Source organism: Microtus pennsylvanicus, chromosome 9 (genome assembly GCF_037038515.1).
Source record: "Microtus pennsylvanicus isolate mMicPen1 chromosome 9, mMicPen1.hap1, whole genome shotgun sequence".
Classification (NCBI taxonomy): Eukaryota; Metazoa; Chordata; class Mammalia; order Rodentia; family Cricetidae; genus Microtus; species Microtus pennsylvanicus.
Window position 1 is genome coordinate 98,689,108 of NC_134587.1, and position 24,042 is coordinate 98,713,149.

At 44.2% G+C, this 24,042-nt stretch overlaps 1 protein-coding gene across 1 annotated transcript in view; it reads right to left on the bottom strand.

Moving 5' to 3' along the window:
- Positions 1 to 24,042, bottom strand: part of Sh3rf1 (SH3 domain containing ring finger 1) — a 164,633-nt gene that overhangs the window by 37,081 nt on the left and 103,510 nt on the right. The window contains exons 3-5 of the mRNA XM_075986855.1: positions 22,121 to 22,396; positions 21,074 to 21,169; positions 4,563 to 4,862 (exon numbers count right to left, since the gene is read on the bottom strand). Coding sequence (XP_075842970.1) covers positions 4,563 to 4,862; positions 21,074 to 21,169; positions 22,121 to 22,396 — 672 coding nt within the window. The remainder of the gene's footprint in view (positions 1 to 4,562; positions 4,863 to 21,073; positions 21,170 to 22,120; positions 22,397 to 24,042) is intronic.

Genomic DNA, 24,042 nt, shown 5'->3' on the forward strand with positions numbered 1-24,042 from the left:
CTCTGATGCTGATCTCCCCATCTATTTTATTTGAGATAGGGTCTCTTGTTCATTCAGTTACCTATGCCAAACAAGTTGGCTTGTATGGCAAGCGTTTTACCGAGCCCATCTCCCCAACCCAAGTTCGCCCGGATATTTAATGCAACAGATTCTACAAGTAGAAGTCACATAAAAAAGAAATCTGTATAGAATGCTATTTTGGGGAGGCAGAATCCTTTTCCTTGTATTCAATCCCAAAATGTTCAATGATCTAACATGTATCTGATATGCCAGTCAATGCAATGTGCTATTTCACACAATATGCTACCACGAATCCAACTGTTCAGATGGTCGGCCTGGGGCTAACTAGCTTCACACTCCCGTGAAGGCCCTGCTAAGGTCAGCCATGGCTCAACACTTGTCCCTCTACTGATCTGCCAAATCTATGGAAAATTCTGAGGTATTTTTCTATTTTCAAGATTATGCTTTCAGACGTCTATCCTTCAGTGAGGACTGGCAATCAAGACGCAGCTGCCGCGACGTGCCTACAGCCGAGAATTCACTATAGAACCTTACAGGAACAACACCAAGGCAAACTGTTTTCAAAGGTGTCATCCATGACAAGACCTGAGATTAATCTACCAGAAAGAAACTGAGTTATTTTGGTCATGTCCCTGCTGCCCGTCACTTGATCAGTCTCACCCAGGCTGCAGGGCAGATACAACTGCACGACATGGGGGGTGCTACTTGATGCTCCAGACGCGAGGAGAATAGCTATGGCAACGGATGGGATGTCTTGTCCTCCACATGTACAGCAATGCAGCTACCCAGCACCTGTTTCCCCATGGACCCACAACTATCAGTCGGCCCCTTGTACAAGGAGGGGCTAGGGAAATGAGAAGAGTTGGGGAGAAAAATCAGGGCAATCGGATGGGCCTTCTTGCTTTTCCCGGGGGGACCAGGGCAATATAAAAATGCCTCAGAAACACCTGACATCGTGAATCCTGCCTCTAGGTGACACATGCAGAAGTCATCAGGGGTATGGTCAGGGGCAGACCGAATGTCTTCACGTGCTTCATGGATGTCAGTCACAAACACCCGTGAGCACGTGTGTCAGGGGTCCACCTGCACGGCACAGCTTGGAGGTCAGGTTCTAGTTTATACACTTTCAAGTTCAGTCCTCACTCAACAGACACTAAATACAATGGCAAGCAAGCCCTTTGCCCCTCTGCCGCTTGGCCATCCTGCTGATGGAGACTCTGGATACGACACTGGGATCTTTATCACCTACAGCATGACGACAAGGACTTTTCATACGGGGGAGAAGTGGGGTCCAAGTCAGCCCCTTTTCTAAGTACCATTACACCAGCACTCAACTGCCCATGCCTTTGTATCATTGAGCTCTCATTCAGATGCGAGAAACAAATATGGACGTGGTTAGGTTCGTTTCTTCTTATTTTCTAATAACTGTAACAAAATCAAAGCCTAACTAATCCACTAAGAAGAAAAAAAATAGAATGAAAGACAATTGAAGCTAAAGGTGAGTGTCAGGAAGGAAAATGAAATCGTGCTAGTGGCAAGGATTCCGGGACAGCATCTCTTGGGACAGCTTCCCATGGCCATTTTCCTGCATGTACTCCTCTCCATGCTGATGACAACAGTATATGTGCCTGCGGTGCAGGCAGCACACACACACACACACTCACACACACGCACGTACACACTCAAGGATCCTTGTGGACAGGTGCCCTAGGTAAGTGGTGTTTTCTGTAAACCTCAGCAGGAGAGCCCGACAGTACACACACAGAGATACACACTCACACACACACACACACTCACCTACACACACTCTCTCTCTCACACACACACTCTCTCTCTCTCACACACACACACTCACACACACACTACACTCTTACACACATACTCTCAAGGTTCCTTGTGGACAGGTGCCCTAGGTAAGTGGTGTTTTCTGTAAACCTCAGCAGGAGAGCCCGACAGTACACACACAGAGATACACACTCACACACACACACTCACACACACCTATACTCTCTCTTTCTCTCTCTCTCTCTCTCTCTCTCTCTCTCTCTCTCTCTCTCACACACACACACACACACACACACACTCTCACACACACTACACTCTCACACACATACTCTCAAGGTTCCTTGTGGACCTGTGCCCTAGATAAGTGGTGTTTTCTGTAAAGCTCAGCGGGAGAGCCAGGCAGCTCTTCACACACCTCCCATCTTCTGCCTGAAATAACTTCTTCCCGAGGCAACACCCACCACTGAAAACAACCAACTGGTTCCAGAAAAGGTGGGGGGGGGGGAGGTTGGTTGAAGGGGGAACTGTTTCAAGAAAACAGAAAGAGCCTTGTTCCCTAAACTACTCAAAATCAAGCAAAAATAGCCCCGCTTTCGCAGCCTTTATCCCCAGTGTGTGGTGTGGCCACGTCAGACGTGCCGACACCTGACCGCTGAGTTCTCCACAGGACACAGCTCTGTGCTCACTGTCCTTTCTCCTTCAACCTTCTCCACTACAAAAGCATCCCAGTCCACGCTCTTAAAGCTCTTCTCACACAGGGCTGTCAGCGTGCCCACAACAGCTTGACTCTACATCAAGAAAATCTCCTTGTGGAAATGGCGTTGGTGCCACACACTCAAAGCGGTTTATTTTCTGGTAGTGGATCTTTCCCGGTCTTCTTCTTCAGCCCCTTAGTCACAAATCCGTTCTGAGTCTCCGTAGTTCACTTGGCGCTGGTCCTCTGCTTTACAAGCCAAGCTCAGTCTCTGCTCTCAAACCCTGTCTTTTCTTTTCTCTCATTCTTATGGGGTTTTTACATTTATTTTACTCATATGAGGGCTCGGTATTCACGTATGTCTGTGCACCACATGCATGCCTGGTACCTGAGCAAGTGAGGAACCTCCTGTGGGCGCTGGAAATCGAACCTGTGTCCTTCACAAGAATAACAAGAGCTCTTAATGATTGAGGAGCCGACTCTCCAGCCCCCCCCCCCCCAATTTCATGCGACCACTGGTTATGTGAACGGTAAAGCACTTCTCTCTCCATCTAGTTTCCAAGCAACAACTCATCCATTGGACAAGCATTTGAGTGCTTGCTGATGTAAGCCAGACGCAGTGAGTGAGCGAAATGAAGGCCCTCCCTCTCCTTGCACGCATGCTAATGTATCCGCGTATATTCTATGTTTCATCATTCAAATCAAAAGTTCTATAACCTTGGAGTAATACATTTAATTCCTGACATGATGTGTCAATCCAGAGATGTCAAATCAAATAGATAAGAAAAAACCAACTTTTAATAAAATTAACCAGAAAAGCCCAATTTTTAGTTTGCAACACCATATAGAGACTTATTAAACTATATGAACTTTTTCAGGGTTGGGATTATATATTTTTTTACCTCATTTTTTTTCTTTAATAGGAATTTCATCTTTTATATTTTAAGGAAAAACAACCTAAAGTTACACTGTAGAATAAAACCTGCATGAAATTAAATGATCAGTAAGCTCATTCTCCCTGCTGTGTCAGGCTGCTTTGGACACGGCTCTCTGACCTCCAGGTTGGGAGGAACGTAACAATGACATAGAGGCACACTAGACTAGAGTAAGCCCTCCATATATCCCTATATATCCCATTACATACTGTGCCCAGGAGTCTGATTATAAAATATTCAACAATCAATTGCCAAATGCATGAGTGAATGTTTGCAATTGACACCTACATTTTTAACACACAAATAGCACGTGACCATGTTATTTAGTACAGTCTCGAACCTCAATGGAGTAAGGAGATTTTCAAAAGGGCAAGGTTAACTTCTATGCTGACTGTTGCTTTCTCGATTTCTCTTCTTGTTCTACTGTGTGGATGGGAACCCAAGCGCCGCACTGTGAGAAGCTGCAGATGGGAGCGCACTGTACTGAGAACTGTGATCGTGGACAAAGATGAAGTTCTCAAGCACAAGACCTCCCAGGATAGCACTGGGAAGTTTTGTAAAACTCAGCGAGTACCTGAAATCAATAGCATTGTTTGATACACTTTGTAGGTTCCAATATTTTCTCTGAGTCCTGATACACTCAAGCTATCTTTCCCTTCTCCATCTTTCTACTGAGAACACTGTTGTGCTTTGACCGTGAAATGTCACCTATAGGCTCATGTGTTTGAATGCTTGGCAGTCAGTTGAAGATGCTGCTTGGGAAAGTCATTACATCGTTAGGAAATGGAATCTAGAGAGGATGAATCGCAGGCCCTGGGTCTGGAGGCTTGGTAGCCTTACGCCAGCTCCTGTCTACACTAAGCTTCTTAAGCACAGACACAATGTGAGCAATCGGCTTTCTGCTCTGAGCGCCATGCCTTCCCTGTCTGCTGTCACGTCTCCCATCACAGCCGGAGGGACCGCATCTCTCTGGAAGGGGAAGCCAAAATAATCCTTTTCTCTCTCAAGTTGCTTTATCACAGCAAGTAGCTAAGACAAACGTGAAGAAGGCAGCAAGGAAAGCTACCCTCTTCTGAAGTTTTCCCCACGGTGAGCCAGCGCTTCTGCAGCGGACGCTGCCCCTGTACCTGAGATGGGGCGCTGCAGGAGAGCCCAGACAGTTCGCTGATACGGGCTGCGGCGGTGGGGTTGCTGGAACTGATGAGCACAGGAGGACTGATCTCCATGGAGTGGCGGTGCTGGGATGCCTGGGAGGACTTATTAGCCATGGTAAGGGAGGTGAAGGAGTGTCGCTTCCTGGTGTTCTTCTTGGTGTCAGCGTGTTTGGGGGCGGTGCCGCTCTGCGCTGAAGCTGAAGGGCATTCTGCGGTGTCTACAGGTGCTGGAGGCTTGTCCCACTCGATCAGCTGCTTGGCAGCCGAGTTAAACTGCAAAAGCAAGCAGCAGAACAGCACAAGGTCAGACAGCTCTGGAGGGGGAGGGGATGTTCAATGAGCATGCTTTTCTCTAAGTGTTTTCGTCTATAACTCAAAGCCGCCATGTTAACACTTGCATATGCAAGTTAGCGTCTCTTCCACGCGTCTTCATAATGGGACCTCGATGTACCTACGCCACAGGTAGTTATTAACATAAAAATAAGTAGTTCCAACAGAAGGCTGAAAAGATAAAGACACGTTCCTAAGAATTTGGGAGATGTTTAATTTTGGCATTTGCCAGTAATACAAGAGTTTGGCTCATTGCTGAAACGGAGAGAGGAGCAATGAAAAGGGTATTCAGGTATTCATCTGACTGACCGCGGTCCCCAGTAAGGACTGCCTCAGGGCTGAACACAGGAAGAACAACGGATGGGTTTGGTACAAGGAAATAAAGACCAAAACCATGCAATACTGAGGTGTGGACCTCCAAACAAACTAACTCCCCTTGTTTCTCTCCCCATATTTTGAGGGAAATCTCACAAAAGTTGGTTGAAATTCCTGCCAGGTTTTTGTTGCTGTTTTTTTTTTTTTTCCTCCTCAGACATTCTGTGCTCAAAATTCAGCAAGGTTAGAGCGGAAATTCCAGCCCAGCTGTCACCCTCGCTTAGTCTACCTGAAGTCCCAGGGTAAAGTGATGAACGAGGGGACAAAGTAGGGTGAGCTGGACTGATAACATCGGCAGGAAAGGAGAGAACATTAGGCTGTTTGTTTTCCCTGAGGTGAATCAAAACACTTCCGGAAAGGCCTTGATGATAAAAGGCTGCATATATTAGAGACTCCTGTGATAAGCAACTTAAGGAGCACAAAAATACTGAGATGAAATATAAGACATTGAAAATGAACCGCATACTTCTGAAAGGCACAGTGGGGCCAGAGGGGGTTCTCCCAACATGACTCTCAGTCCTGCGGGAACTGCTTTATACAAATTAACATCATCTAATGTTTTGTTTTCTTTCTATCCACCTCAATTATCCAAACCATGTCTTCTCACCCTATTGGTGAGACTCCTCTGCTAGGGAAGAGGAAAGCCTTTGGGTCGATATCTAAAGAGGAAATAGAGCCTGCTTCCCACAGCCACGAGGCAGGGTTAACTGCGGCTTGGTAGCTCAGAGCTTCTCCAGATGACTGGGGATCGACCGGCAATTTGTTCCTGTGGCTCCATGGGGACGTGCAGTCAGATGGCCTGTCTGGCATAATTAGTAGGGCCAACCCTTTCCAAAGACAAGCATCTTCTTTACCCTTTGAAAAAGAGTGTGCACTGGAGAAAGTTTCCAGAAGAGGCAGTCACACCTTACCAACAAGCAGGTGGCCGTCAGAAAGAGGAGGAGGACAGAGATACCACTAGCATGTGTTGAAGGGTAAAGGAACGTGCTAAAGGGAGGCCCACATGGAGCAGTATAATGGCATGGGGTCAGGAGATCCACAGTTTATAAACCCTGCTTTGATCTAGGTATCCCCTCTTCAGAGTGGGGGTGTGAGAGAACCAAATGCCCCAATGAAGCAATTGTGACGCTGGTTATTCTGAGACCTCGGTGAGCTGCAGTGAGCCCCGTGGGGCGGTCATCTTTCCTACACGGCCAAGCAGGCTAGAGTAACTGCTCTTCCCACTCCAGCTCAGGACTGACATGAAAGGTAAATGTCTCCAACAAGGCAGGGGCAAAGGAGCAGAGGGTTCTTATGTGCCCATTACCTCCATCCCGATACCACAAATCCTCCGAACAAGGTCCTAGTCAACACACAGAGGTGGACGATCAGCTCTGTGTGCTGTTCTGTGGAGTAAGGAACCGGGGATAAACTAAAGATTTCTTTCTCACGGGAGCCAAATACAATTAATAAAGGAAAAAGCTACATCTGTCCGATACCACATTTAAATGAACTCTGAGCCCAAACCATTGGCCACACCTGGTCTTCTAAAAACATATATTTTGTCGGTATGTGTGGGTGGCTATATGTGTCCGAGTACATTTGTGGGGGTCTGAGAACAGCTTACAGGAGGTGGTTCTATCCTTCAACCCTGAGGGTCTTGTGACCAAACTGGGGCCATCAAGCTAGGTGGCAAACACCTCTACCTGCTGAGACAGCTCACCTGACCACCTGTATTAAAATATTGTGAAGTATTATCAAAATACCTGTCAGGGTTTCGCCTAGCCAAGTAGCAGTTATCATTAATACGTGTTAACACTGCTGACTTTCATTCGCTGTGCTCTGATATGACTACCTTGCTAGTTTGTCATGAAAACAATACGGGGTCCCTCTTAGGTCTTTTGTCCACATCTACCCTCCATTAAGTAAGTACAATTTGAGAACACTATATGCTGAGTAATTTACCAGCTGCTGGACATAATAGACGAAGAGAAACAATTTGAAGGGGTTTTTTTAATGTTTAAAAATGATTTATTTTACATATATTTATGTTTTGCCTACATGCATGTCTGTTTAAGGGGTGTCAGATCCCCTGGAACTGAACTACAGACAGTTAGTTGTAAGCTGCCATCTGGGTGCTGGGAATTGAACCCAGGTCCTCGAGAAGAACATCCAGTGCTCTTAACCACTGAGCTACCTCTCTAGTCCCCTGAAGGAGTTTATAAACCGACATAAAAATAATGGGCATGCTTTCTGTAATCTTACATGCAGCAGCTTTTGCTCAACTGCCTTTTGCAGTTTGTTCATGTTACTTGATGAACCAAATGTTTTTTCTCCTTAACTGTGGCAAAGGACCCATTCTGTGTCTAATTCTATACTTGTCCACCAACTTTTCTCCTCTTACCTTCCAATAGATTTTTGTTTATGAAGAACAATCTTGCCAGGAAAAAAAAATGTACATAATTGGTGGACAGAAAACCTCACCTAGAATAATCCAGTTGATGGCATAAGCTCTCTACACAGGTAGACCTCATAGTGGGTGGCTCAACTAGTAACTGGCAAAAAACCACAATTCTAGTTTGGGCACTGCTGTTGGCCAGCTCTATGCCCAAGGCCGCCATTGCTCAGCTACTGACCACAACTCCTCAGGGACAGGTGAGTAAATACAAGAAAGCCAACAACTCTAATATGTCTCTTTTGCTCTCTCTCCCAAAAGGAACCCAGAGCTCAATCTCCTGGTTCCCTTCTAGCCCTCTGAACACCCTACTTTACTTCCCCGCCATTTTATTTTTACACGCGACAGTAACATTCACTAGCAAGATGTCATCATCTTTTAAAAGTACTTTAGATTTTTCTGGAACGGCAGAGGTTGGTATTAGTAGCGCGGCTCCTTGCTTTTTTTCTAAATTCCAGAGAAAAACCATCAAATGAAGGGCTACAGAGTAGAGCATTAGGTAAATCTGGCAGAAATGTAAAAGCCTTCTACTGTGAGTATAAAGTAGCCTTTGTAACAAGAGGGAGTCAAGGGTCTGACAACTTTTAACAAAATTTTGATAAAATTCACGAATGTTTGCTTGAGCTCAGTGGGCGTGGGCTTCCTCTGACATTTATCCCACCACGACCTTTAAAGTTAAAAGTGCGATCCTCCGGTGCAAAACAAAGCTTGCCCTATAAGACCTTCTCAGCGTGAGGGAAAGGCCTGAGAGAAGACTCAGGTGGGACACAAAGTAGAAATCAGCCTTCTAGGGCCTAAAGAGATTTTCTTGAATTTCTCATTAACTTTTACATTTTTTCCTATTTTTAATTTATTTACTTTTGTGGTGCTGGGGAGTGAATGCAGGGTCTTACACACATGAGGGAAGTTCCATACCACTGAACTATACTCCCAGTCTTCTCATTTATGTTTTGAGAAAGAGTCTCAAATAAATCTGAGAGGAAATATTGATAAAATAATGCTAATAAAAACAAAACATCCTAGAAAATATTAAAATATATCTGGTTGATGTTTTGCTAAAGAGAATATGGCCTTTTAAAGGACAAGGCAACATTTTCGCCCTGAGGAATAATGGTTCTGATAGTCACTATTTTATAAGAACTCCTACACAAGAGTTACTCTTGGATATAAAGCTTTTGTATAATGTACAGCAGCAAAAGCAGGTTTGAGAAGAAACTATCATAATTTATAATCCACTAGAGTAGAATAGTACGGAACGTTTTTCTTCCCTAAGGCAAATAAAACTTGTAAAGTGTACTATAAAAGTAACTGAACAGTCAGTCCTGGTAGCTCACCCCTGTGCTTGTGACACTGGAAAGGGGGTGGGCAGTCTGAGAGGATAAACGTCACCAGTTCAAGGTCGGCCCAGTCTATGAGGTGATTTCCAAGTTTGGCTGCCTTACAGATTGAGACTCCAACACAAACGAACCAAAAGGTAATTAATTATCTTTAAATATGAAGCAAATGGTATAGACTATTATGGGACCAAACACCAAAGATCTCAGCCAGTTCCTTACACCTGTCTTTTTCTCCCAATCCATTTTCCAGGGGCATTAATGTTTCACAGTTTACAGCGCAGCCTTCTATAAATTTTAATGCTGCCACATATGCATCTACTTTATTGATTTCTTTACCACGGCTGAATCCAGGCAGAGCACATTGCCACTGAACAGCAAGTGAACATCTTTCCATACCCATAGGCACACGTGTGGCTTTCTACCATATAGAGGAAACACCATTATTTACTATATTGCTGACATGCTTATAATAGCACAACCATGGGGTGAAATTGTTACATTAATGTGTGCTTTAAAAAACATTTGTATCCCAAAGAAGTCTCAATTTTCACTTTATATTGTTTTCCAAATAGTAGCCTTAATAATTATGTTCAAGTCTCTACTAGTTGAAATTATTTCATATTTTTTAATTTGTATTTCTCTTAATGAGATTAAACAGATCTTTTTTGTAGTGTTTTCTATTTACATACTTTACCCATAGTTCTATTAGGTTTTTGGCTTTTTTTAAACAAATTTGTACTACAAATATTGTTTTTTATATGAAGTACTCTTTATTTAATATATGTGAATTTTTATATGCATTTGTGTATATGTCTAAATTGAAATATAGGTTCATGTTACTAGTTTATAAATAAATTTTTATTTTATACTCCAGATACAGCAATATTTTCTATTATAGCAATTCAATTAAATACCGTGTTCTCAAATAGCTACATTTAGAATAAAAGAAAAAGCTTTCAGGTAGATTTAATATTATATTTTATCTAGCCCAGTATAAACAAAATATTATCATTTCCACCTAGAACTAATACCAATAGCACACCAAGAGACAACTGCAGAGTCCTGCCTTTAATCCTGAAGTGGTGCTCAAATCCTAAAGCGTTATCTCAAACAGTAGTCAAGAGGATTTGTATCCCGTGTCTGTGTGGCCTGGCCACCTCTCGGCTCAGCTCCAGTCCCTTGAAAGCTCTTAGGAGAAAGAGCCAAAGGGAGCTGTCTGCCAAAGGCTACCTCTGGCCTCCTGAACTACCACGACCTCCCTAAGTCTATAGTTCTGAAGCTCCCTGGGCTCTCAGAAACCCTAAGGACAAGAAACACTCACGTAAGCAACAGTGACGACAAACCTCACTAGAGCCTGCCACAGAAAGGGGGTTTGCAGAATACCTGACGCCCCTTGAGCGAGAGGCCTGAAAGTCAGTGAGCAACTCCAAATTTGTCAAAATGGCCTTCACTTCTTTTGGGCCTAGCTGTTAAAACATAAATAAAAAATCAGAACTTTCCTTTTCAACTTTCTGATTTGGAAGGGAAAGATTCACGCCATTGAAAACCTCATGAAGGAGGTTCTCTCAGAGGAAAAAAATCATCGGGAGAGCCTTGAATGTGGGTTAGCCTAGGCTGCACCCTCTGTCCTCACTGCCTGAGCCATCCCGAGTCACTACTTAATGTCCCGACTTCAGTCTGCTTAGCTGTACTAAGGTAATGTCACCCCCGAGTCCCTCACACGGGAATGAGTATAGTCTAACATGTTTTGCAGCCTGTAAAATCCAGTCCAAATAAGTATTGTTCTAATGACTCAGAGCCCATGTTTACAATTCACTTACCCTGGCCTCAGGCAAGTCACTTTCTCTGGATGTGCCTCCAACGTCTCTTACATAACACGAAGTCAGATTTAATGAACTGTAAAGTTCTATTTCTAAGGACACCTTCCATCACCCCAAATGCAAATGTCCCCCCAGAATACTCAAGAGGCAGATCTCTGGTTCAGGTCGAGAGCCCCTGGACCATGAGTGACCAGACTCAGAGCAAATGGAGAGCTCAATTCCTTCTGTCAGTGTGGGCTTTCTTGTTGCTGTTGAGTGACTGTATATGCCAAGCACAGAACTGGGCAGGACAGCTTACTGGGCGGGAGAGAACAACACACCTCTCTGAGTCATGAGAACAGAGGACTTGGGAAATGGAACAGGTTCCTGACATTAGCACGAGAAGATACATGTTCACATGTCTACAGAGTACGGGCAGGTGAGTCAATGAAGGCCGGGCAGATGAACGCCGTATGATGGACATCTCAGTGACCCAGGGAGGCTGCATGAGCCTTTCAAGAACAACCTTTGAGCATGGTTGGCTGACTTTCTGTTTAGAAAACAAAACCTAGAGAGTACGCTTTAAGAAAATCTCCTGAGTCTGGACCTGACCAAGCAATTATAACAAAACCATTTGCTGGTCAAGCAAGGAAGTCAGCTGGGGGTCACGTGTGGGTGGTCTCTGCTTTATGGAGGGCGAAGGGGAAAACAGCAGCTATAGGAAGAAAACTACAAGGCACTCAGGATTGCCTGCTAACCAAAAGCCATTGCTGTGTGTTCCAAGACAGCCGCCAAACCAACGCCCCGGAAATGAAAAGGGCAATGATCCTAAAGGAGATTGCGAATAGTGGTAGATGTTATTCAGGGAAAAGAAAAAGGCTAAGAAAAGGAGTTTGTGACAGCCAAGATGGCGATTTCAGGCCCAGAGGGGTCAAGAACTAACTACAGAGACAAAGACAGTGAGGTAAGTGGACCTTTTGAGCATTAGGGTTGAGGGAAAAGTAAGAGCTAGAAGCTGAAGTGAGTGTAACCGTGTAACACTCGGGAGAGCCAAATCAGATCATGTTCTCACACTAAGCGGGAAACCAAGGGAAAGAAGGTAAGCACACGCACTGCAGAAAAGATAAATGAGGTGATCAGATTCCTCGAGGATGAAAAGCCTGGGGAAGACAGCAAATCTGCAGCAGGAGAAGCAGTTCACGGTCAAACCATAGAAGAGCTCCCAGACAGATGCAAGCACCACCCCAAAGCCCAGTCAGGACTCAGGAGCTGCTGCTACCCACTAGACCTGAAGCAATGCATCCACAGCGAATCACCGTGCTGGGAAGAGAGACCCGCCCACAACTTGAAGACTGAGATCAGTTGATGTCTATGTCCTATAGGAACCTGTAAGACATACGGTCTATATATGTTTCTATTTTATACACACATCATAAATCAGAAACACCTATTAACTAGGAGGATACGTTCCAACAATACATTTTATTTTCCAGAACCTCATTACCAGACAAGGGAACACAACAGAGGAAATACATATCTCCCAAGAGGGAAAGAGCATGGAATTGTCATTAAAGTCTAAATAAAATTTAGTCAATGAGAAATGACACGCAGACAGAAATTCCACAGCAACATGTACTCAGTTAGTAAATCAGCGAGCAGGCCGTTCTCCCTACCCAGGTTCCTCCAGCGTGAGGATGAGGAGATGCACAGAGAACTGAGGGTGGTGAGCACCGAAACAGCACCTTCATCTAGGTCTCCTCCGCTCTCAGAGATGCTCTGCACAGCCTGTGGACCCAGGATGTGCATCGACAGGATGGTGAGCACCGAAACAGCACCTTCATCTAGGTCTCCTCCACTCTCAGAGATGCTCTGCACAGCCTGTGTACCCAGGATGTGCATCGACAGGATGGTGAGCACCGAAACAGCACCTTCATCTAGGTCTCCTCCGCTCTCAGAGATGCTCTGCACAGCCTGTGTACCCAGGATGTGCATCGACAGGAGGTTTGCATTATAAAAAGTACCACTGCTTTACAACACCTAGGGAAAACCTTTTGTGGAACACTCTACTGTACTACAGAGGAGATTTTTCTCCCAATGACTGCACCATCAGAATGGTTCTGTTCAAGCCATCTGTACACAACACATCTATACACAAGGGTTCTGCTCAACCCATTTATATACAAGTGCCCAGAAGAGCATAAAGAATCCACGTAGGCCTCCTTCATATGAGATCAAACTGAACCTACTTTTGCTTAAGAAACCCTTAATTACCAGCAACACTTAGGATGTATACGACATTATAACAAATCTATTTTTTAAAAAAAATAAAGTTAACACATATCAAAATATTATGGCTTTGACTGATTTGTAATTTCTCTCTAACAAAGGCAACCTCAGATTTTGAAGTTGAGTAATTAATCATTCTGAAAAATGAACCTCTTACATGCTGGAATTTAGAATGGTTTCATGTTTTTATGAAAAGCAAAAACCTGCATGCACGAAAGCAAAGTGGACGGTGGTTTTGCGAACCATTAGGAAGGCTAGTTACCACATGTCCTCTGACGCGAGGCAGGCAAGAGCCTAGGGCAGGTTAGGGAGCCGTCACTCGGCAACTACTCAAAACAAGACACTTGTCTAAAAGTGGTAAAAATAAATAAGTTGTAGCCTACCTATTATTTCTTATGTAGTTTAAAAAAACATTGGTTATTGGCAATACAATGACATGGAGAGAGACAAAACAATCTAATATCATAAAAACATAATGAAGAAAAAAGGAGGGGTATTTATTTAGCTTTCTATGTGATGTATTTAGGCTTATTTCTTCTCCATGTTTTCTAGATTATGATCATACTATAGAGGTAAAATATTTAGAATATTCTGCATGTGACTGTATCCTCAGAGGAATCAGGAAGAGTGAATCACTGCACACATCACAAGAGCCTGAGCCCACACCAGGCCTGTAGGGATGGTGCAAAGTTGGTATTACGGAAGTCACACAAGGACAGGGATGCTTGGTTTGGGTTTCATAGGATGCATCTTGTTAAATCAGAAAGAGAGGCTTCCTAAGATCTACCCCAATCTACTGGGATCTTGAAGAAAGGGTGGTTTTCTATAAGGACATGCAAAGAAACATTACAGATGTACAAGCCAGAGGTTCCAAAGTGTGATGCTTGGCTCGCGTCCTTGTCCCTGCAGGAGAATGGCCCGGATGAAAAGTCTGGGGATCCTTTGGGGAAACACGGTGGCTATTAATAATATTAGATAATAATATTTGATCATTATCTCAATACTCTGATTGAAGCTCGCCAGGAGATGTGCACTTGCATGTCCTATAAAACTGCCCGGGATACCACGAACTGTCCATCCATGCAGTCAGAACTCAAACCACACTAACCCATCTCTGGACTCTCCACTCCCTGGATGCTCTCCTGACAGGAAACTCTTAAATTAGAGGACAAGCTGCTGAATAATGACAGATGGAGCATGAACTTCCCTGCAAGGCCTCCTTACTAAACCTAAGCAAGTCCCTTGCTCGCCACATGGACTAAGGAACTGTCTGTGGAGCTTACAGGACACTGCTCTTGACTGTGCTGCAGGAATCAGTGCCCATTTTCCCTTCATTATTGTGGCAGAAATAAAAGCAGCACCTGCCTTTGTGAGGCTGCCATCTTACCAAGCCACGGGATGTGGCCATGATGGCCATGGGAAAACAAGCTCCCCAGAAGCACACCCAAGGTACCCAGTCAGTCAGAATGAAGACGGATGGTGCTAAGAACACAGTAATCCTCCCTCCCTGATTTCTCACACGTATCCCGAAATTTCACTTATTAAAAATAAACTGACTTCAAAATTGCAATAGAAACTTGGACGCTAATCAATACGGTAATTCTCCCAACTTTCTAACAATTCCCCTAAACTTCTTTTTATCAACATTGATTATGGTTTTTCATTTTAAAGGGGAAAACATCAAAAATATACATGAGAGAAAATCTTTTCATATACTTCCATCAACTCTTTGATGATTAGATTAAAGACTATTATTGTGCCCTTCTGCTGTTATCATTCTCTAGAGAGAGGTTTAACAACATAAATCATAATAAAGTCAACAATGCCATTCTTAGCTCTATGAGATCACCTTGACAGCTTCAAACTCTGCACTCAAGCTCCACTTCCTGCCTGAGAAACAAGAGCAACACTGTAGACTGTACAGTACCAAGGGAGATGCCAGGAGTCCCACTCTGGAGCCTTGCGTGCTAAAGCCAGTATTTGACTTCTCATTGGTATGCCACGGCCTCAAGACTTACCCTTTGAACTAAAGTTTCACAACCTTTGCCTAACATTTCCCCAACGCTACCCTCTACCAGCAATTTTTTTCTCAATTACAATAAGGAGTTCCAGATTTAATCTAGCATATAATTATTACTATGTTAGCCTGGGAAAATTCTAAAGGAGTTATTACTCAGCTTATATTTATTTTTTATTTTGTTTATTGTTTTCAGGGTTTGTTGCTGTTGTTCTTGTCTTATGTATTTGAGACAGGGTCTTGCTAGGACGCCAACCCGGCCTCAAACCCTTGACCCTCCTGTCTAGACTAGAAGCATATGCCACCACATCTACCCAACTGCCACGCCTACCCAACTACAGCCTACTTACACAAAACAAAAACAAAAAGTTGGAAAATATCTCACCAAGGAGGGTTGTGTATGGTGGCACATATCTGTGAAGCTAGGACTGAGGCAGGCAGGGGGAATCACTGCAAGTCTAAGGCTAGCTGGGCTATAAAACTAAACAAATGACCTCAGCCAGGTCACACACCTACCCAATGGCTCCTATGCATGTAACTTCCTAATGTAAGGACAAGATAAACCAGTAACAAAATATTTACCAGGTGGTGAAAGATGAGAGTATCAACTTAAAAAAATTTCAAGCACATAAAAATCTACAAACTACAAAACTCTACAAACCAAGCTTAGAAAGTTTTGTTCTACAATATCTTAGATTGACTATTAATTTATTCAAGCAGTTTTTACTGAGAGCCTGCCATGAACAACACTCGAAGAGAACGTTGGGAAACCGCAATAAGCTATATAGTCCACGGCCATCACGGAGGCTTCCATTCTGATGGGGTCAGGGAGTCTGGGGAACAGTGGTTAGTCATCATAACGAAAACCTGAAAGATGGCAGGCAGAAGAGGTGCAGCGAGAGAGTAAGGGTGACGATGGCGATTGTGGTCACACACGGGTACCACAAGGGCGCCAGGCTCCGTTCCTAAGGAGCTACAGTTTTGACAATGAGAAGACATGGAGAATTACAGGTTGGGCTGCCACTTCCATCCCCTGCCACCAGGCTCCAGATTCCCAGTTTCCCCTTCCATCACACTATTGGTTGAGATAAAGCAGGAAGAGGGGAGTAAGTGTTTTAGGTAAGGTAATGAGGGAGAGTCTGCCTGAGGATTAACAGCTGGGAGGTGCCCAAAGAAGGAACTCTGGCGGGAATGGAGCCATAAGAACATCTGTCCGCCTAAGTCACTCCTACTCGACGCCATCTGCACAGAAGGAATGCACGTCTTAAACTCCCTGTGACGAAAACACCAAGTAGCTGAACGGCTTCTTATTTGCTTAAAAACTTGGGATGAAGGTTAATATTCAGGAGGATGCCTATATGTTTTTCTTTGGGTTCTCCTTATTTAGCTTCTCTAGGATCACTAATTATAAGCTCAATGTCCTTGGTTTATGGATAGAAACCAAATATGAGTGAGTACATCCCATGTTCCTCTTTTTGGGTCTGGAAGGAGACAGAGACAGAGACCTAAATTGGAGCACAGGACTGAAATCTCAAGGTCCAAATCAGGAGCAGAAAGAGAGAGAGCACGAGCATGGAACTCAGGACCGCGAGGGGTGCACCCACACATTGAGACAATGGGGATGTTCTATTGGGAACTCACCAAGGCCAGCTGGCCTGGGTCTGGAAAAGCCTGGGATAAAACCGGACTCTCTGAACATAGCGGACAATGAGGACTACTGAGAACTCAAGAACAATGGCAATGGGTTTCTGATCCTACTGCACGCACTGGCTTTGTGGGAGCCTAGGCAGTTTGGATGCTCAACTTACTAGACCTGGATGGAGGTGGGGGTTCCTTGGACTTCCCACAGGACAGGGAACCCTGATTGCTTTTCGGGCTGGGGGGGAGACTTAATTGGGGGAGGGGGAGGGAAATGGGAGGCGGTGGCGGGGAAGAGACAGAAATCTTTAATAAATAAATAAATTAAAAAAAAAAAAACTTGGGATGACTGAGACTGTAAACAAATGACTGGTAATCAAAATCAAATGAGAAACTCGATAAAAATGTCTACTTCATTCAATATTCGTCTACAACGTACAGCAACGGCCAAGAGATGCCCCGGATTCCACATTCAGCACCGTCTTCAAGCAAACTTTCTGCTGGCTGAGAATCATGTCGTCCTTGTCCAAATGACTGCTAAACCAAGAGAGTCTGCACGGAATTAATGAGGTGGCTAATGTCATTCCGTCTATTTTGCAGTCAACTGGTACATTTGAACAAAGAGAAATAGGGTACTAATTTCTTCCTTCTGACTCAACCGGGCCTTGATACGTATCCTGGGGTGGTTTCTTCAAGAATCCCCTAGATTTCCATAAGAATCTCTTATCCCTCGCTGCTTTCCAGCTAACTCAAGGCGAAGAAGAGTTTGTCCATAGACAACACAACCTACACTGTAGAAGGCGTGGCCAAACAGGGACCTGATAAGAGACTGTCTGGGGTCGGGGTGTGTGATCAGATTCAAGCAAAAGAATTCTCTCAGTTCTCTCTCTCTCTCTCTCTCTCTCTCTCTCTCTCTCTCTCTCTCTCTCTCTCTCATACTAGGCTTTTTCGAGACAGAGTTACTCTGTGGCTTTGGAGCCTGCCCTGGATCTCACTGTACACCAGGCTGGCCTCGAACTCACAGAGATCTGTCTGCCTCTGCCTCCCAAGTGCTGGGATTAAAGGCATGGCAAGAATTCTTACCATAATTAGACAGGGACCCAGGGAACTGACAGTGTCTCAGACCCCAACCTGACCTCAGACTTGGACTTCTGGTCTCCTGCCGCCTCTCCCTGGGTGCTGAGATGACATGTGCACACTGCTGTCAAGTAGTTTTATGCCATGCTGGGGCTCAAACCCAGGCACCTTAGGTAAGCACTCTATCTGGTGAATTTCATCCTCAGTCCTCCAGTCAGTCTTTGAAAGAGGAATGAGACAGGGGTGAGGATGTTTGCTTGCAGGACTGTGCAAGGAAAGACATGGTTCTGAGACTCCAAATTCAGTTCTGAGATTACCTCGTCATTGCGCATGGTGACAATGGTTATTTATTTGACCATTGCTGTACTCTGGCAGACTAAGGGTTATATATTGGTTTATAAGGTTGAAGAAAAATATTAAGCATGGTGATACACACCTATAAACCCAGCCCTTATAAGGTTGAAGTAGGCAGATGGTGAGTTCAAAGTCAGCCTGAATTACACGGTGACTTCCAGGTCAGCCTGGGTTACAGAGACAGATCGTCTTCCCACCCACCCCACCCCCATCCTTAAAAGAAAATCTACAAGTGAACTTTTGTGGTACAGCCATGTTTAAAGTGAGCACACCCTGTGTTCTCAAGCTGGCTAAATGGGAAAGGTTTGCAGAGCAAGAGAAAGCATTATTTAGGGAAAAGCCTCGTTATTTTGTCTGTCTCCTTTGCTTTATCTCATCGGACGCTGTCCTGAGACATTGTCCCTAACAGAGATGCCTGGGTCCGGGCTGGCTGTGATTGACATCTGCCAACCAGGTGTCACTCAGCCCCAGGTGCTCTGCTCCCGGCAAAGAGCTACAATGTGACAGACATCAAAGCCAGTTCCCAGACTCCAACAGACAGATGATTTGGTTCATGTCTTACTAGAAAAGTTCTGGTTCAAATAAGGAAAATGTTCATGACTGAGGGGTGGGGGTGGAGCAAGGGAGGAAAACCCTTTCCCCCTGTGTAGGAATTTACCTTTCCGACTTAAGTCAGAGTAAACAATCCTACGACTCCAATGATTGTAAGCGACTCTGGCCTCTCTGTGGGTGGATCTTTTTATGCCAATTGAAGGAGTCTATACCTGCCCTATATCACTCCCCCACACACACCAAAAAAAACAACCCAACCCACACAGCACTACCTTTCACGCATGCCAGACCAAGCATCAGCATGAACGGTGGTAACACCTGACAAGTAAGGGCAGGCTCTTTCCTAAGCTCTGCTTGCACACACTCCTTAGCCGAACTACTCAAATCCCTGGAGGTGCCAGGATTTCCCCACAACCTGTACTTAGGATGTACACAAATAATATACAGAAAGGGTTGCTTGTTAAGGATATGTTTTTTCCTATCTTGCTCTCATGCAGGAGAAAACATCTACACCAAGAGGAGCATTTGCATGTGTGGCCGGCACTCGAGAGCCGCAGCTAGCTGGGGTTACATTCTCACGGACGCACAGTAGACACATGGAGGCTTTAGGAAACTCCGGCAATCTCACCGCCTCAGGAAGACACAGAGTGCTGGCTACAGAGACGCAGTTTGCCATTTTAGCCTTCAGACTCCTGACAACACAAATGTCTCATATAAAAAGATGGCAGGATAAGCGAGAGTGGGTTTTTTGTTTTGTTTCTACATGCTCAGGATAGACACTTTGATGTTTTAGACAACAGAGCTGCCTTTAATTCCCCCAAACAGTCTGAGATCTCTCTTGCCTTTTGGCTTCTGCAGATGCCGGCCTCTCCACCTGGGTGTTCCTCTGCTTACAGCAAATGCACTTCTCATCTCTCTCAGGTAACATCTACTCACACGCCGCGAGACACCAACTTCTTTCCAGAAGTCTCCCTTGACCTCAGCAACTCAGAGTGGCTGTTTGGGCTTTGGTGGTTTCACTCATCAAAAATGCCTTCAATTTTGTTTTCAGCAAGAAATACTCATTACCAGCTGACCGTTCAGAACGAATGATGTAATGGGTGTGTGCTCTGAACTCTACCTTCCCTGTTCACTTTGTGTGTGTGTCTGCATATGGGTGCCCGTGGACCTGTGTCCATCTGGAGGCCAGAGACCGGCACTGGGAAGCTCGTCAATTCCTGCCTTGCCTTACAAAGACACAATCTCTTCCTGAACCCAGGTTGGCCACCAGCAAACCCAGAGGCTCCACGATAGCTGGGCTTACAGCTGTGCGTCGTTGAGCTCATCTCCTCCAGCTCAGGCCCTCGTGCGTACGCAGCAAGCACTGTGCTGGCTGGAACATCTCTCTGCACGCCCCCGTTGGTTTTTAAATTTGATCTTGTTTAGAATAATGAGTATGCAACTTCTTTAAAAAGATTTCACTCAGGTTTGATCAAAAGCTTTCTGAACAACGCTAGCTATTGAAAAAGGGGACTAAGCAGTTCCTGGTGTATGATGGAGAAGAGGCCATTCACTTAGGGAATTTTATCAAAGGGAATCACTATTCTCGTGCTTGCCATTGAGATTAACTCTAGTTTGGTCCCTCGGTCTCACACGGTGTAAAGGAACAGCTTCCCAATGACCTATTGCTTACACACACACATTAAATAAATAGATGTGATAAAAAATAGGAGAAATAAGTAAACAAGTAAAATGAATATATTAACTTATCATGTTTCTTGGGGACTTTACAAATTTCCCAATCCTTCCTCAAGGCAGAAACCAGATCGTATAGGTGATGGACAGTAAGCATGTGGTCCCTTATCTATCCTAGGAATGCCTCTAAACATGAGACAAAAAACCACATTTTATGATCTTCAGTAATTGAAGGACACGAGGAAGAAAGTCTTTCAAATCCAACAACACACCCTTTCAAGGCCATTGCCAAACCACAGTCCCAGAGAACTTAGACAATGATGAGGACACTAAGAGAGACTGACATAGATATAATCTACATGGGAAGTAGAAAGTAGAAAAAGACAAGATCTCTTGAGTAAATTGGGTACATGGGGACCTTGGGGGAGGATTAAAGGGGGGAAGGGAGAGGCAGGGAGGGGAGGAGAGAAAAATGTAGACCTCAATAAATATCAATTTTAAAAAGCCACTGCCAGTTCTCTGTGCCACGAGGATCTCTTAATACCTAATCTGCACAATTAAGATTTATTAAGTAAGCTGAATATGATTCAACATTGTACAAATGAGCTTACCTCAACATATGAAATCGGGAATATTCCTATTTTATCTGCCAGCATTCCCTCAGCCCAGTTCTCATCCACTCTGCGGATCACAGTCAGGACATCATCCTGAGGAAACAACCAATCATGAGTCTCTCTGATCACATTAAATTTATCACCTAATTAGCATCCTAAATAAAGGGACCGAAGTCTTAATAGTAGGCAAGTAAAAATTCTGTAACATGTCTTTAATACAAAAAATATAATGTTTTCATCAAGTACACAGGACTACCGATCAACCTAATATCTTTTAAATTTTGTTTTCACATCCCTTGTAGTGGCGGTGGGGAATGAGCGGTAGTGCGCATGTGGGGGTCAGAGGACAATTTGGGGAAGCTGCCTTTTCCTACCATGCGGATCCCGGTGAGCAAACACTGGTCAGGCTTAGCAATAAGTGCCTTCACCAACTGAGCCATCTCGCCAAGACCTAATGTTCTCTTAGACATCTGTAGAACTGCAAACGTCTACCAAGAGTCCAGGTGCTTCCCTTTAGAGTCCTAAACTGCAACTCGAAGGCCATTCCCTTAGCATCTCAGACGGATGTCTGTTTAAATTGTCCTCAGGTATTTCTCGCTATAGTTGACATCACTGAAACAAAGATCCTTCCCCAAAACACGGCTTTCTGCTTAAAATTCCAAACTGTCTTACCAATTCGGTATATATATTCTTGTATGCTTTTAAGCAAAGAAACTTACATATAAAGTAAGAAGTAATGATGCTTTATATGTTCTCTGGGATTGTACTTTGGCACCGACAGGTGGCACACACACGCCCCCTTTTAAAGCGGCTCAGAAAGAAACTGACTCTACACAGGAGAACGAGGCTACAAAGAACATCAGCCCAGATGATCCGTCAGAGACATCCACACACAGAATTCCTTTCCTAGTGGCCTGCAGACGGCTTCCTGGGATCTTTAGGAGCACACCTACAGAGTTCACATAAACTATTTTCTCTTTTTGCAATTGAAATACCAGTCACATTCCAGGTGTGTGGGAATACCCACGGAAGCTGACACTTTACCTTGGCAAAGGGAAGGCAGTCTTTGTCAGCTTCCTTGTCTTTCACCTCAAAGTCATACAATGCTTTGCACTGAGGTGGGGGCTGAGGTAAAGGTTTGATGATCTGCACGAAGTTGGTGGGGAAAAAGCCGTGGACCCCATTGACTTCGCCGTGGTACCAATTCTCATCCACTTGTCTTCGCAAAATGATGATGTCGCCTTTGCTGAACTTCAGGTCTCCAGGCTCTTTTCCTTCGTAGTTATATAGCGCTTTGGCACATGGTAACTGAGGTATACCCTTAAAGAAAGAGAGGAATTTCCGTGAGATAGCAGTTACATAGCGTCTCTGAAAAGACGATCACATTTGTGTCTTTAAGTCACGATCATATCCAGCAGCTTGGCACTTAGAAGAAAACCTTACATAAAAACCTAATTGCATTTACTACGGTACAAATACAAAGAGCATGGTATTTCTGCGTTATTCACAGGATAGCCTCTATGCCTAAATTTAATATAGTGGAGCTTTGGTTTTGTTTGCCTGGGATTATTGTCTAAGTCTGTTTCCTGGTATGAAATTCAAAAATTCATAAAAACCAAACTTAGTTTTTATACCAATGATTTATTCATCAAGATAGATGACACGGTTGGTGAAGAAAAAATTTAAACCAAAACCCGATCTATCAGGTTCATGACTTCTCTTAAGCAGATTAGATTTGGGGCAACCATTTTTCTGATGTGGCTTCAGGTCTTAATCTTTTATGAACTTAGTATGTATTTACTAAAACACCTTTCTATGGCTCAAGAATGAAACACACCAGTTAAGACTCTCAGAACCTGAGTGTACTAGGTAGCACTACTTGATACAGCCCAAAGGCACCTGAGAAAGTCTTAGCTGAACACTTATCTTTATGTGATTGGTTTGTAGGCATCATAGATGACTGTCTTGACTGGTAGAGGTTGGTCTGTGTGGGTCTGTCCTGATTGTTAAGGTTTGTCTGCGTGGGTCTGTCCTGATTGTTAAGGTTTGTCTGTGTGGGTCTGTCCTGATTGTTAAGGTTTGTCTGTGAGGGACTGTCCTGACTGCTAAGAGTTACCACGTTGGATTTTTTTGTCGCTTGTAATTGACATGATTGTCAGCCCACTATGGGCAGCACCATTTCATGAACACATAGTCCTGAGAGGTATGAAAAAGCCAGCGAAGGAGGACCCTGGGAGCAAGTCAGCCACCAGTTTTTCTCCATGGTTTCTGCTTCAACTTCTCTTTGACTATTGCCCAGAGTGTAAGCCAAATAAAACCTTAACTTGTTGCTTTTGGCCAGAATTTTTGGCACCACAACAGAAAGGAATCTATAACACCGCCCTCTGAGGCTTTATCATCAACAATTTGAGACGTGGTTTTTACAATTTAAGATATTCAGCATGCTCTTCCTGCCTAAATAGAATTGCGAGGCCAAGAAGTGAAGAGATGAGACTTTAAACATTGCAATTTCGTTTTAAAAGGCAAGCTAAAAAAAGGTATGCACTTTCAAGACAATTTAAACATGAGTTAAATGAATTCAATGTGACACTTCCCAGTGGCTCTTGATGCCCATCCGTGAACATGAGTCAGCACTTGAAGCTTTCTGGCCTCCGTGGAGCACCGCTGCATATCACTGACACAGAGGATAATACATCCCTAATGATGTGCAGAATTAGATTACAGCCTTCTGTGTCTCATATCTTCATTCATGGATCCATTCATGTGGAACACACTCATCAAGCTTTTACTTTTGACCAGGCAATGTGCTAGTGCTAAAGTCTTTAACAGGAATAATGCAGAGTTCTCCTCCTTGCGGGACAGGGCAGGTGGAGTAATGACAATCCAGTGGTGTAAATTGGGAGATTGAAACATCCACTGGTAATGGGAAGAGAGAACTCGGGACTTAGCAGATGGGAGAAATGACC